Consider the following 16,457-nt stretch of genomic DNA (forward strand, 5'->3'; position numbering starts at 1 on the left):
ATTTGTGTTGATGTTAATGTACTTAGGGACCACAAAATGATGTATTTACCTGCTTTAACCAAACATTTGTTGCCATCAGTTGATTCTTCTCATCCTGTAACAAATGAAATGGACAAGCAAATGCAGCACAATCTTAAACTTATTTTCCTAATTATGCAATCTGAGCAAAAGTTCTAGAGTTGAACATTTTCCTTTTAATATTGGATCCATTGCAATTTGGGTATAGCATTGTCTAAAGTCGGTGTTAGTCCAAGGACAAAGATCTAATTTCCAATGTTGACTGTATTCTTTCTCTTCGTGGCTAGTCTTTTTCACTTACAGCCAAGCTATCCATGACACTCTCAACACTTGAAGAGTTTCCAGGTTCGAACCAACGCATCTCATTGATGGATATCTAATTCCTCAACATGTGCATGCATGAGAATGGTGTGAGGGTCCTTTATCTCCTCTTTCAATTGAATCACATCTATTCTCCATCCCCCATTAGCAAGCTGAACTAATGTTCACATTGAGCAATCACTCCTTTAATTCTATTCACTTTGTGAAAATCAAAGCTGCAGCTAAGGTAACCCGTGTGGGTCCAGGTTATTTCAGACTCTTTATGACAAACATGAAGTAGATCGATTTCAATCCTCCTCTATACTCCACACTCACCTCTATTTCTTTTTATTCTTGCTTGTGTACTTAACCAAAGTCTTTGTCATGTTTGCTGTTAATTTCCAACTTGCTCTCACTTTCACCTAGTCCATCTCTGACTCTCGTCTCCCCTTCCTTGACATCTTTACAACCACCCTAAGAGATAATTTAGCCGGCAATACCTATTGCAAGTCTAAGGACTCTCACAGCTATTCTGATGACAGCTCTCTCTGTTTATATAATTCTCCAGCTCTGCTTTATTTGTTCTGGTGATAAGTCTTTCCACACCAACACTTCTGTTATATTCCCCTTTTTACTTAACCAAGATCTCTCCTCAGCCACAATTGCCAGAGCTCTCAAATGCTTCTACTCCATTTCCTACACTTTTGTTCTTACCTGCTCTCTCCCATCTAGGACAATAATAAGGATCCCTTGACCTCACCTACCACCTCTGCATACAACGGATCATCCTTTCTAATTTCTGTCACCTTCAACATGATACCATCACCAGTATCTTTCCCCTGTTATGCATCCCCCTCTCTCCATCCCTCCCCCACCCAAGCTGTTGTACTAGTTTTGTCTTGTTAAGTCTCATTGTCTGTAACTCGTTTTCACCTAGCCCACTGCTGAAATTGCCTGTTTCCTTTATCATTGTTACTTTTTTGCATATCTTTCATTCATTTGTTCTATATCTCCCTATATCATCATTGATATCTCTCAAATCCCTTTCCCCTTACTCAGTCTGAAGAAGGGTCTCGACTGGAAACATCACCTATTCCTTTTCTCTGGATATGCTGTCTGACCCGCTGAGTTACTCCAGCTTTTTGTGTCTTCAGTTTAAACCAGCATCTCCAGTTCCTTTTTGCACTATCTTTCCCCCAATATTCCAATTGATATCTCCCTTCGCGATTCTAGTGTTCACTCCTGCATCTCCACCAGCAACCACTTTGCTTTTCACTGCACAGGAGAAACAATACCTGCCTTTCTATCTTTCCCCTTCCCATCATCTCAGAAACCTTGCAAATGAAAGTGTAATTCATTTGTAATTGTTCCAATTTAGTGCTCATGATGCATTGATAAGGCATTGATAAGAATAGGGGGAAAACAGGAATATGGTGTTTGGGGAAATAAGGATCATTCCTGATTATATTGATGGTTTGAATGGCCTACATCATAAAAACAGAAACATAGAAATTAGGTGCAGGAGTAGGCCATTCAGCCCTTCGAGCCTGCACCGCAATTCAATATGATCATGGCTGATCATCCAACTCAGTATCCCGTACCTGCCTTCTCTCCATACCCTCTGATCCCCTTAGCCATAAGGGCCACATCTAACTCCCTCTTAAATCATCAGTTCCTATTTTCCATGCTTCTGTGCTTAACTATACTTATAGAGCTGTATTGTTGGTTTAAACTCCAGAGTCCTGACCAATTGATCTGGACATGCAAGTTTAAATCACACCAACATAACAATACAATTTAAATCATATAATTTAGAATGTAAACATGGTATTAGGGCGGCACAGTGTTGCTGCTACAAAGCGCCAGAGACCTGTGTTCGATCCTGATGCCTGGTGTTGTCTGTGTGGAGTTTGCAGGGAATTCTCCCTGTAAGCATGTGAGTTTCCTCCAGGTGCTCCTGTTTCATCCCACATTCCAAAAACATGCAGATTTGTAGATTAATTGGCTTCTATAAACTGTCCATGCGAAACTGGGATAACATAGAACTAGTGTACAGGTATTGGTCGGCGCGGACTTGGTGGGCTGAAGGGCCTGTTTCCATGGTGTATCTCTAAACTAAACTAGACTAGACTAAATTAGTGACATTGAACCTACTGGATTGTTATTTTTTTTAAAGTATCAGATTGACTAATATCCTTGAGGGAAAGGAATATACTGTATATCTGATTGACTCCTTATTGACTGTCTTATGAAATAACCCAGCAAGATACTCAGATCCAGGGGTATTTATGATGTGCATAAATGTTGACCTGACCAGTGACATTCGCTTCCAATTAATGAGTAGAGACAAGTCCAATTAATGAGTAGATCTTGGGGCTAAAGGAATCATGGGAAATGGGGTAAAAAGCAAGAATGGGGTACTGATTTTGGATGATCAGCCATGATCATCTTGAATGGTCTGAAGGGCCGAATGGCCTACGCCTGCACCTATTTTCTATGTAAGTAAATTTAATTTTAAAATACTTGGGCTGGACTGCCAGTTTAAGATGCATTTTGCACAGATACCAACTCACAAACCTGCTTACCACATCAACGAGCTGGGAGATTTCAAGTCCAAACTTTACTCTTATTGTATCATTGCGGTTTCTCACTGGCCTCACCCACTTCTGATATCCTAGAAACAAGTTCTTCAAGAGAGTATCCTCCATCTCCGCAAGGAACTTCATCGTTCTTGCAGCTGGAACAGAGCAGGATGGAGGAGAACATCAATCACGATGATCAGACAGCAAAAATCAAAAGCAGACTGATAAAAGCAAAACAGAAGGCATTTATTTTTGGCAATTGCCACATTGAAACATAGACATCTTCCAAGCACAAAGATCTGGGGAAAATGTACAGAGGGAAGCATTGCTATATCTCAGCCCCAATAATCCATTCTGTAGTTTTAGGGTTAGGATAGGGAAAAACAAAGTTTGCAAATGTAACAATTTTTTTTTTGCAGTGCTCAGAGAATAGTATTAAGACTTTTTTTTGAGGATCAGAGGGTTTCAATCTTGGAATATCAGAAATAGAAGCAGTAGTAGGTCCCATCGTTTGATGTATCAGATTTATGAACTTTTTTTCATAATATGGTTTGCCAGACTATCCCTCTCCCCTGACTCTCAGTTTGAAGAAGGGTCTCAACCCGGAACATCACCCATCCCTTCTCTCCAGACATGATGCCTGTCCCGCTGAGTTACTCCAGCATTTTGTGTCTATCATCTCTATTTAATTATATTGGATCAAATCCAGATACACAATATCTTTGGCAGAATAATATTCACCATGTTTTTTTCCCCCAAATTACCTTAAATTGCTCTTTCCGTAATCTTGATTCTGCAGCTTGCTCAAGACACTTGACATACTCCTTTTGTAACAACTTCTGGGAGTGATAACTAATTGATGCAAGACAAGAGTAATTGCTTACAAGATCCTCAGAAAGGATGTGATTCCTCCAAACCAGGAGATGCTACTATTTTCAATCTGTTCTTGCTCATCAACCTGCAATCTAAAAACTACGCAGATCAAATTGTATCAATCTTGCCTTGAACACAACTCAAGATGCCAGACCTAATTCACCTATTTTGATAAACAACTATACCACAGTCTAAACTACCCTTACAAATCAAGTCCAATGGCATCCTGGGAATGAGCAACTTTATTAAATTAAAGGAACTGATCACGAGGTTAAATTTAATCCAAATCCGACAACTGCTAGAAAAGTGAATCTGTCTGGCATGCTTCTGAATTTACCTGTTAAGTTTCAAACCACGTAATGTATCCACGTGAAAGATATGGCATCGCCTCCCAAACTGGGATTGACATTTGTTTTGGTGCAGGAAGGAAATTTGTTTCAGCTATTAAGGATGCTGAAGGTAAAGAAATCAGAATGGAAAGTGGATGGATAAATAAAATAATAGACAATCAGAAGATCATCTGGCTTTTTAGTGAAGTGTGCTTTTATTTTCTATCTCCTGTATTTTCTTTGTCCATGATGCTGATTGAAAATTAGCTGTTTAGTTTAAATAAACCAGTCTATCTACAAAATCAATAGCAGTTATCAAATAGGGTTTCCTCTTTTAATATTTCAGCTAAAGGGGGCGTCATCCTTATTCATTGCCATCAATTCCATTACTTTGCATGTTTTTTTATAACAGACTAGTAGGAATATAACTCATGGATACTGTTTGAATACTACACTCAAAATTAGGTACAATATTAAAATTAATAGTTTATTATTTCTAAGACCATCTAACGTGATAATACTTCACATTTATATTTGCTCATTTATTAATCTAAGAATCATCTACCGTGATAATATTTCACATTTATTCTTGCTCTTTCCAGCCGGAAGCATTTTATAACCAGTTTGCATATTTTCAATGACATCTTAACCAATTAAAGTGAGGATGTTCGTAGCCTGTGGCAGGTTGGTATCATGAAAATAAGCACAACTGTGAGATTTACAAAATGTGTTTACATAGGAACCACAATATGGATATAAATAGAATTCACAAGAAGCAATATTCTTTAGTTAGTAAATATATTGTAGATAGTTTTTATGCAAAGAAGATAATTCTGATGTCATCATCAATTATTGATGAAATGTAGCAGTAATCACCAATCATCATATGAGCCTTGGGCACATTATATAATTCAACACATTTGTTGTGATCAGTTTTCATTAAGTTAACAAAATTAATATTTGGGCCAGATACAGTTTTCACAAAGAACGTCAATGGCAAAGATGCTTTGTACTTTTGATCCATGTATGGCTCCTGTACAATCAGGATTATTTCGTCCAGTAATTAGCCACATTTCTTTAGCTAAAGAACCACGAGTCAATATAAAATGAATGTAATAATTACTTAAGATTGCAGTGGTCATCAATGAGAGGCAAATATGTTTACAGAAATTAGCACAGAATGATGTAGCACGGTAGAGGTCAATTTGGCCTGTTGTATTCATGCCAGGAGTTTGAGTGTGTCAATTAAATACTCTTTTCCCCCAGCCACTTCATACAACCCTGCAAATGTTTCCCACTATCCAGTGCCTCCTGAATATTAGTGCAGAATCGGCATCCTCCATCTTTCCAGATAGTGCATCCCAGATCATAAGAGTGGTCAAAGAGACACAATAATCTGCAGATGCTGGAATCTGGAGCAACAAACAATCTGCTGGAGGAACTCAACGATCAAGCAGCATCTGTAAGGGAAAGGAATTGTTGACATTTCTGGCCAATTGCCTGCAGCAGGTCTATTTTAATGCAGGTTCTTAATCTGAAACATTGACAACTCCTCCCCCCTCCCTTCACCCCTCAGAGACATTGCTTAGTCTGTTGAATTCCTCCAGCAGATGTTAATTGCTAGGGAATAATTTTTAGTCTTCGTGCCACATTTCCTTCATTTGTTGATCAGTTTAAATTATCGGCTTTTTTTCATGACCCTCTTACCACTGGAAACAGTTTACCCGTAAGTATAATAATAACACCTTGCTTTCTGAAGTGAATATTTTTACACAATAAAATATACAATGTATTTTATAATCTTCTTCTTATCGAGTCCACATCACAAGATTAGAAATTGTTCAGCCAGAGCTGAACACACATTTCGGCATCTGCATACAATGGTGTCCCTCTTGCACTTCTTGTGCGTGGTGGTGGAAAGGTTGGTGGAAACAGGGCTGCGACATGAACGCTCTTTACTTGACCCCGACTTTTATAATGCAAAAGGTGCTACATAGGCATACGGATAAAATACGGTAAAGGATAAAGATGAGGACCAGGAGAGTGATAATATTAAGTTTCAGAAACAGAGAGGTCAGCATCAAATCTATTTGATCAGCAAGTCACTGTCTCATGATACAATCCAATATTCTTGAAGTGACATTTGTCCAAGGTAACTTTAAAATATGATGAAAGACAGTTTATAATATCAGCTTTCAGTTCTGCACTGAGCTGCTACCATCTCCAGGGTGATCGTGGGTCTAGATATGATAATAATAATAATAATAAATTTTATTTATGGGCTCCTTTCAAGAGTCTCAAGGACACCTTACAAAAATTTAGCAGGTAGAGGAAAAACATGCAAGGGGAATGAAATAAATAGTAGAGACATGACTAGTACACAAAGTAAATACAGAATTCAATACAAAACACAGTATGAGGCAATTAATGCACAGATGAAAAGGGACGGCACGTGGGGCTAAGGATAGGCAGAGGTGAAGAGATGGGTCTGGAGGCGGGACTGGAAGATGGTGAGGGACACGGAATTGCGGATCAGTTGGGGGAGGGAGTTCCAGAGCCTGGGAGCTGCCCTGGAGAAGGCTCTGTCCCCAAAACTGCGGAGGTTGGACTTGTGGGTAGAGAGGAGACCAGCTGATGTGGATCTGAGGGACCGTGAGGGTTGGTAGGGGGAGAGGAGGTCAGTGAGATATGGGGGGGGCCAGCTGGTGGAGGGCTTTGTAGGTGAGGATCAGGATTTTGTAGGTGATCCGGTGGGAGATGGGAAGCCAGTGAAGTTGTTTGAGGACTGGAGTGATGTGATGCCAGGATTTGGTATGGGTGATGAGTCGGGCGGCTGCGTTCTGGACCAGTTGGAGTCGGTTGATGGAGGTGGAGCTGATGCCAAGGAGAAGTGAGTTGCAATAGTCCAGTCGGGAGGAGATGAAGGCATGGATGAGTCTTTCAGCAGCGGGCGGTGTGAGAGAGGGTCTGAGTTTGGCGATGTTGCGGAGATGAAAGAAGGAGGTTTTAATGACATGGCGGATGTGAGGCTCAAGGGAGAGGGTGGAATCAAAGATCACGCCAAGGTTGCGGGCCTGGGGAGATGGGGAGACAGTGGTGCCGTCGATGGTGAGAGTGGGGTTATTGATTTTGCTGAGTGTGGCTTTGGAGCCTATGAGGAGGAATTCTGTCTTATCGCTGTTGAGTTTGAGGAAATTATGTTGCATCCATGTTTTTATAGCTAACAAACAGGAGTTGATATGGGAGAGGGGAGGGGTTGTGGGGGGATTTGATGCCAAGGTAGATCTGGGTGTCATCAGCGTAACAGTGGAAGTCCAGGTTGAAGTGGCGGAGTATCTGACCAAGGGGGAGGATGTAGATGATGAAGAGGAGGGGGCCGAGTACGGAGCCTTGGGGAACGCCTTGAGTGACTGTGGCTGTAGCTGTAGCATGATAAGGTGTTTGCAGATGACTTGAGGAAATGGAAACCCTGTTATATACTTCGATCTGCCTGATTACATCATGTATTCACCATATCTTGGATATCAATTGACTGTATTAAGACTACTGAAACAACCCGAGTGTACAAGGGCAATTTTCATATGTCCTTATTCATTCAAAGAAAAAGCCTCACGGCTCTCAAACTAACAGTTATGCTGGAAATGCTCCTGGAGCTTTATTGTAAAGTGCTTCCCAACAATAACAAAGACATGAAACAGTTCTCTGGTAAATTAGAATTTGGCAATTTAGTAATAATGGGTTTCAATTAATAACCTACTAATGTATTTTGTTTCTTTCCTGATATCCCCAATAGTAATTCTTATTACATCTTGTCAGGGAAGATTAGGTTATATGTGCTGAAATTAAACCAAGAATCAATGATTCTCATGTTTAAATTATAATGCCTGCATATGAAAAAAATATGTTAAATGAGTAGTTGGATACAGTAAATGAAAAGTTATCAATTCAATTCAATGCATTAAGGAGAAAATAATAGAATAACCTATTGTAAAGGCAAGATGAAGTAATAAGCAGAGGAAAAAACAATCAGAATTAGCCAATTGAGGCAAATGGCCCATGCTGCATAATTCAGTTTAAAAATAAGAATTATCAACTATTTGGGGACAAAAATGGATATATGCAAAATAAGATTTTTCCAAAATATTAATATTCTGAAAATATTTTATCAGGTTGCATATATTTAATATTAATATCATTTTATGTTAATTACACTTTTCAAGTAGTGCAAGATGCATTTTTGATCGCTGTCAATGGCTTTGATAGAGTTAGTGCAGTCAGGCAATGAATCATGTGCCAACAAATTATACATAGTCTGCTGCCGTACAAAGCAAGATGCAACATATTTAAACTGTTAGAGAGGAATGAGAAGGAATGATACCATATATCAAGGAAATAGGTTTGTATCTATTTCTTAAGCTAAGGAACTCACATAGTAGGGAAAGTTCAAAGAGAGAAAATAATAAAATAAAATGAAACATTTTAGTCAACTCGTCATATCACACAATTGTTTCAAGTCATAGATGAAGAACTCTAAAAAGTGTTGTACTCGTCTTTGTTTAAATCTGCATTAATAAATTAAATCAAATTGCTAAAATGTTGAAATTTGAAATTTTGTTTTCATTTTAATATTAAATGTACATATAAATAGATCTAATCTATAACTATGTACACTTTATCCATCCTATACAATGTTAGTTCATTTATTTTTGTATTGTGTAATTACATTTGTGTAATTACATTACTCCTTGAGACCACAATTCTGAATGCTTCAATATATTTCAAATAGGATTAAAACATCAGACTTATCTTTATCCTAATTAAAATAAAGGCTAAACAGTTTGTGTCTGTTTTCCATGGAGTTTAGAGGAATGTGGGGTGACCTAATTCAAACTTATAATATCCAAAGGGGACTTGACAAAGTAGATATTAAAATATTTCCACAAGTGGGAGACTCTTGAATAAGAGACCATAGTTACAAGATAAGGGGATGGTTATTTAAAACTGTTATGCAGAAATCGCTTGGCTCAATGAACAGCAGACAACCCTGGAACTCTCTGCTCCAGAGAGTGGCGGGGACTAAATCATTAAATGGATATAATGTGCAGATAGATAAATCTTTGGAAGATTGACAAATTAAGCGTATGGAGAATTAGTACAGAATATGAGATGAGGCCAGCTGAGATCAGCCGTGATCATACTGTGATCTGTCGTGATGGCCAATCTTGACCGACTTGGTGGCCTAATTCCTGCTAATTTATTGAGATCCTGTGTTTTGTGGTATAAGGTTGCAATTAAACTAGACACGACAAGCTGACCCACTGTGCTGATTTAAAACAATATATATATTTCAGTTACCAGAATCTGAAACAAAGGAGTTTTATTCCAGATAATATCGGGTACCGTATTAATCAGGGTACCGTATTTTGTTGCTTTCATAATGATTCAGTTTGTATTCTTCTGTAAAAGTGTGTTCTGAACAACATGCTGAATGCTTCTGAATGCAAGCCAGTCGTTTTTGTTGACGAATACATTTCAAACATCATCAGATTAAGATCCATCCAGATGGTGGAGTGCAGAATCGTTTGAAATATTCATCTCCGCAGTCCCTGAGACCTTGCCGAGTTTAGTTACATAATCTACTTTACCTTATGTTTAAAAAAGCGTGCACATTCTCTGTAACATTAATCCCTTTCTAGATAAGCCGTGCATTGTATGTGCTATCTGGGCCGAACTGAATAATGTCTAAAAGTAATATGTATCTGCACCAAATCCTTTAATTTTTATCTACATCAGAAATCTAGCATTATGCATGGGCAAACCGGCCTGCCATCAAATCCTGCCCTAATTATTAACTTGGCCGTTCAAAGATTGGGTAGTAAACAAAACAATGATGTAAACATATGCCATTAAACTAAGTATGTCAGCGCCAGTGAAGTCACTGGAAATATTTCCTAAACCACTGACATTATTCTCCATCTTTTACAGCTGGTCCCCACTCATCGCTGAGTCCAACAAGATAAACCAGTCTCATAAATCAGCCTGCTATCCACCCAAGCCTCATTCATCTTTTAACTGCGAGCGATTACGAGGACAGAAACACATAAAACCCTTTTTTTCTCATATGACTTATTTGCAAATTGGACACTAAGCAGCAGAGATGCAAGCACTTACCTGTGGTGTCTGTCAGCAACAGCACGCACATAATCTGGGCTATTAACAACTGCATGTCACCTCTTCAAAGGGGTGCCGTTGCAAACTGCCAGCCTTTGCCATCCGCAGCCCGAAACTGCAGCTCAACTTCTCTAAGCCCCTTGTGGATAAGTGGAACAGAAAGCAAATGGATCTAAGAAAATCTCATGATGCGGGAGGTGGAGTGTGTATGTTCGCGTTAGCGCCAGCACAGCCCATTCTCCGGGAGAGAGAGAGGGAGAGAGAGAAACATCAGGAGCAACGCCCTGGGTCCTAATTGCCGTCGAGTTCCATTGCCTCTGACTCGGTACAACACCATTCATCGAACGAGCATGAAATAGACCGCTTCTTTTAATGTTTTTTTGGGGATAATACATGCGACTCAGTGGACCACATAATTAACCAGTCAAGCATCATGTCAGAGGAAGGCTTTCTAGGTTAATGAGGTGGAAACCTTAACTGTGCTGATCTACACAATAAATTGCATTCTATTCTATTCTATATCCTGCTGTATACTTTGACAGCTTTCCTCACTGTCCACAGTCCCAGCAATCTGGTCTCATCTGCAAACTTACTATCCAGTCCGTCTCCCTTTGTGTCCAAGTCATGTGTGTATATCATAAACAGCAGTGATCCCGGCATAGATCCCTGCAGAGCTCCACTGGTCACAGACCTCCATCACGAATATTGTCCTTCCACCACAACCCTTTCTCTTCAATCAGTAAACCAATTCCAAATCCATATGGCCAAGTCACTGTTAATCCCACACATTTTAATCTATGGGATCATCCTAATATGGGGAGCTTTATTAAATGCCTTACTAAAATCCAACATCGACCATCATGCTTTCATCATCTCCTCAAAATACTCATTCAAGTTAGTAAGACATGACCTCATAGAAACATAGAAACATAGAAATTAGGTGCAGGGGTAGGCCATTCGGCCCTTCGAGCCTGCACCGCCATTCAATATGATCATGGCTGATCATCCAACTCAGTATCCCGTACCTGCCTTCTCTCCATACCCCCTGATCCCCTTAGCCACAAGGGCCACATCTAACTCCCTCTTAAATATAGCCAATGAACTGGCCTCAACTACCCTCTGTGGCAGAGAGTTCCAGAGATTTACCACTCTCTGCGTGAAAAAAAGTTCTTCTCATCTCGGTTTTAAAAGATTTCCCCATTATCCTTAAGCTGTGACCCCTTGTCCTGGACTTCCCTAACATCGGGAACAATCTTCCTGCATCTAGCCTGTCCAACCCCTTAAGAATTTTGTAAGTTTCTATAAGATCCCCTCTCAATCTTCTAAATTCTAGAGAGTATAAACCAAGTCTATCCAGTCTTTCTTCATAAGACAGTCCTGACATCCCAGGAATCAGTCTGGTGAACCGTCTCTGCACTCCCTCTATGGCAATAATGTCCTTCCTCAGATTTGGAGACCAAAACTGTACGCAATACTCCAGGTGTGGTCTCACCAAGACCCTGTACAACTGCAGTAGAACCTCTCTGCTCCTATACTCAAATCCTTTTGCAATGAAAGCTAACATACCATTCGCTTTCTTTACTGCCTGCTGCACCTGCATGCCTACCTTCAATGACTGGTGTACCATGACACCCAGGTCTCGCTGCATCTCCCCCTTTTCCAATCGGCCACCATTTAGATAATAGTCTGCTTTCCTGTTTTTGCCACCAAAATGGATAACCTCACATTTATCCACATTATACTGCATCTGCCAAACATTTGCCACTCACCCAGCCTATCCAAGTCACCCTGCAGTCTCCTAGCATCCTCCTCACAGCTAACACTGCCCCCCAGCTTAGTGTCATCCGCAAACTTGGAGATATTGCCTTCAATTCCCTCATCCAGACCATTAATATATATTGTAAATAGCTGGGGTCCCAGTACTGAGCCTTGGGGTACCCCACTAGTCACTGCCTGCCATTGTGAAAAGGACCCGTTTACTCCTACTCTTTGCTTCCTGTTTGCCAGCCAGTTCTCTATCCACATCAATACTGTACCCCCAATGCCTTGTGCTTTAAGTTTGTATACTAATCCCTTATGTGGGACCTTGTCGAAAGCCTTCTGGAAGTCCAGATACACCACATCCACTGGTTCTCCCCTATCCACGCTACTAGTTACATCCTCGAAAAATTCTATAAGATTCGTCAGACATGATTTACCTTTCGTAAATCCATGCTGACTTTGTCCAATGATTTCACCACTTTCCAAATGTGCTGCTATCCCATCTTTAATAACTGACTCTAGCAGTTTCCCACTACCGATGTTAGACTAACTGGTCTGTAATTCCCCATTTTCTCTCTCCCTCCCTTCTTAAAAAGTGGGGTTATGTTTGCTACCCGCCAATCTTCAGGAACTACTCCAGAATCTAAAGAGTTTTGAAAGATTATTACTAATGCATCCACTGTTTCTGGAGCTACTTCCTTAAGTACTCTGGGATGCAGCCTATCTGGCCCTGGGGATTTATCGGCCTTTAATCCATTCAATTTACCCAACACCACTTCCCGGCTAACCTGGATTTCACTCAATTCCTCCAACTCCTTTGACCCGCGGTCCCCTGCTATTTCCGGCAAATTATTTATGTCTTCCTTAGTGAAGACGGAACCAAAGTAGTTATTCAATTGGTCCGCCATATCCTTGTTCCCCATGATCAACTCACCTGTTTCTGACTGCAAGGGACCTACATTTGTTTTAACTAATCTCTTTCTTTTCACATATCTATAAAAACTTTTGCAGTCAGTTTTTTATGTTCCCTGCCAGTTTTCTTTCATAATCTATTTTTCCTTTCCTAATTAAGCCCTTTGTCCTCCTCTGCTGGTCTTTGAATTTCTCCCAGTCCTCCGGTATGCTGCTTTTTCTGGCTAATTTGTACGCATCATCCTTCGCTTTGATACTATCCCTGATTTCCCTTGTTATCCATGGATGTACTACCTTCCCTGATTTATTCTTTTGCCAAACTGGGATGAACAATTTTTGTAGTTCATCCATGCAGTCTTTAAATGTCTTCCATTGCATATCCACCGTCAACCCTTTTAGAATTAATTGCCAGTCAATCTTGGCCAATTCACGTCTCATACCCTCAAAGTTACCTTTCTTTAAGTTCAGAACCATTGTTTCTGAATTAACAATGTCACACTCCATCCTAATGAAGAACTCAACCATATTATGGTCACTCTTGCCCAAGGGGGCACGTACAACAAGATTGCTAACTAACCCTTCCTCATTACTCAATACCCAGTCTAAAATAGCCTGCTCTCTCGTTGGTTCCTCTACATGTTGATTTAGATAACTATCCCGCATACATTCCAAGAAATCCTCTTCCTCAGCACCCCTGCCAATTTGATTCACCCAATCTATATGTAGATTGAAGTCACCCATTATAACCGTTTTGCCTTTGTCGCACGCATTTCTAATGACCTCGCATGTTGATTGTCCCATTCTCTTCCAAATTTGAGTAATTCCTACTCCAAATAATGCTCTTCAATAATTTCTTTACCACTGACGAGAGGCTTGCTGACCTATAATTCCCTGGATTTTTCCCCATGACTTCTCTTAAATAAATGAACAACATTAGCTGCTCCTCAGTCCTCCAGGACCTCACCTGCAGTGAGACAGGAGGCAAAGATCTTCGTCAAGGCTCCCACAACCTCCTCTCTTGCCTCTCTCAATAACCTGGGATAAATCCCATCAGGTCCTGGGGATTTATCCACCTTATTGCTCTTCAAGAGCCCTTACACCTCCTCCTTCTTAATCTCAAATTGCCCTTGCATATTAATATTCTCCACACTGATCTCACTGTCCTCCTTGTCCTTCTCCTTGGTGAAAATGGATGCAAAGTATTCATTTAGAACCTTGCCTACATCCCCAGATTCCAAGCACAAATTCCCTCCTTATCCTTCAGTGGTCTTACCTTCTACCTGGTTATCCTCTAGTTTTTAATATGGATATGAAGAGCTTTGTGATTTTATTTAATCCAAATCACCAAAACCATTTTGTGACCCCTTTTGACCCTTCCACTCACCTGTTTAAGTTCTTTCCTCCTTTCTTTATATTCCTCAAAGGCCCTGCATGATCCCAACCTCCTAAACCTTGCATGCACTTCCTTTTCCTTTTTGACCAAATTTACATCCTCTTTAGTCATCCAAGGTTCACTTACTTTACCATCCTTATCCCACCTCCCCACTTGAACATGCCGGTTCTGAATATTGATCAACTGGCCTTTAAACAGCTTCCACATGTCAGATATGGATTTACCCAACAACAATTGTCCCAGTGTACCCTCCCGAGCACCTAATAACATTGTAGTTTGCCTTACTCCGATTCCCACAACGTCCATTCTTCTCGCTATTCAAAATAATTTCCAAACTTATGGATCTGTGATCACTATCCCCATAGTGCTCTTTCACTGAAACACCAGTTACCTGGCCAAATTCATTTCCCAACACATCCCGTATATTCTCTTCTCAAGTTAGTATCCACATATTGTTTCAAGAAACCCTCTTCACAAATTCTGCTCCATCTAAGAAAGTGGCACTGAATAAGTCCTAGTCATTAAGACCACTCACTTAGTCAGCCCTGTTGCTTTGGCATCTTTCGGTAATCTGTCTACATATTTGTTCCTCTATCTCCCGCTAGCTATTGGGGAATCCAGAGCATAATGTCATTAGAGTGCTTGCACCTTTCGTATTTTAACTCCACCCATACTGCCACAGTGGACAAATCCTCCAATATGTCCTCTCTGAATGGTGCCATGATAGTCTCCCTGATCAGTAGCATAAACCCTCCATCTCTTTTGCCTCCTTTTGGATCATGTCTGAAATATCGAACCTCCAGAACATTGAGCAGTCAGTCATGTCCCTCTTGCAACCATGTTTGCACAGTGGCCACAACATCATAGTCTCAAGCATCAATCCAGGATTAAGTTAATCTGCTTACTCCACAATACTTCTTGTATTGAAATTAAACACACTTCAGCCCATCAGCATCACCATATTACTTCACCCCACCCTGCCTGTCCTTCATTTGAGACTTACTTGCCCTAACCTACACCCAAGCTGTATCTTTCAACTGGATTAAATGAAAGATACAGCATGGAAACAGGCCCTTTGGCCCATCGAGTCCACGCCAAGCATCAATCATTTATTCCCTCCAGTTCTATGGGTTGAAGAAGGGTCCTAACCCAAACCACCGCCTGTCAATTCCCTCTACACATGCCACGTGATCCGCTGACTTCATCCTGCACGTTGTTATTTGCTTAGGAATATTAACTGATTGTCACATTCAACTCCGTTCTTTTCACCCTTCAGGTAGACGAACAGTCTGGCTGCAGATAGTCATAGTTGGTCCATATTCAGGTTTTTGGATCCTGGTAATAAGGAACATTTGTGACACAATATTAGGTAACATCCATGTCCCGCAAAAGGGAATCAGGCATTCAATATGTGGTGGACAAAGCCAAATCTTACACCTTCTCTGTTCAGAACTGTAAAGTTAATGACAGAATTTTGTTTCTCCTCACCACTCCCTCTCTATTTTTCATACTGGATATCTTCCCTCTCCATGTTCAGTCCTGATACAGGGTTTTGACGATACATTAACCATTCATTTCCATCCAAAGATGCTGTCCGACGCTTTGGGTTCATCCTTCATATTGTTTGGAGATTTAATGAATATTCCTTAAATGGGTAACCTTCATTTTCTTGACAAACAGCCTTGGAACCCAAGGCTCACCAGCGTCTCTTCTTCCTGAGGAGACTAAAGAAGGTCCATCTGCCTCCTCAGCTTCTGGTGAACTTCTACCGCTGCGCCATCGAGAGCATCTTTACTATCACAGTATGGTACGGCAACTGCTCTGTCTCCAACCGGAAAGCACTGCAGACGGTGGTGAAAACTGCCCAACGCATCACCGGTTCCTTGCTCCCCTCCATTGAGAGTGTCCAGAGCAAGCGATGTCTGCGAAGGGCGCGCAGCATCGTCAAGGACTGCTCTCACCCCAGCCACAGTCTGTTTACCCTCCTCCCATATGGGAGGTGCTACAGGTCTCTCTTTTGCCAGACCAGCAGGTTCAGGAACAGTTTCTTCCCTGCGGCTGTTACCCTACTTAACTCTGCACCTTGGTGATTGCCAGTCACCCCCTCCCCCCGACACT

The 16,457-nt window shown here is 40.7% G+C and overlaps 1 protein-coding gene across 1 annotated transcript in view; it reads right to left on the reverse strand.

Annotated features, from left to right (window-relative positions):
- The window catches only part of LOC129695439 (neuronal acetylcholine receptor subunit beta-3-like), a 35,496-nt gene extending 19,381 nt beyond the window's left edge, over positions 1–16,115 (reverse strand). The window contains exons 1-4 of the mRNA XM_055632393.1: positions 13,727–16,115; positions 10,274–11,183; positions 2,904–3,055; positions 50–94 (exon numbers count right to left, since the gene is read on the reverse strand). Of these exons, the coding sequence (XP_055488368.1) occupies positions 50–94; positions 2,904–3,055; positions 10,274–10,328 (252 nt within the window). The 5' untranslated portion in view covers positions 10,329–11,183; positions 13,727–16,115. The remainder of the gene's footprint in view (positions 1–49; positions 95–2,903; positions 3,056–10,273; positions 11,184–13,726) is intronic.
- Positions 16,116–16,457: the final 342 nt, after the last annotated feature.

This window comes from Leucoraja erinacea, chromosome 3 (genome assembly GCF_028641065.1).
Source record: "Leucoraja erinacea ecotype New England chromosome 3, Leri_hhj_1, whole genome shotgun sequence".
Taxonomy (NCBI): domain Eukaryota; kingdom Metazoa; phylum Chordata; class Chondrichthyes; order Rajiformes; family Rajidae; genus Leucoraja; species Leucoraja erinaceus.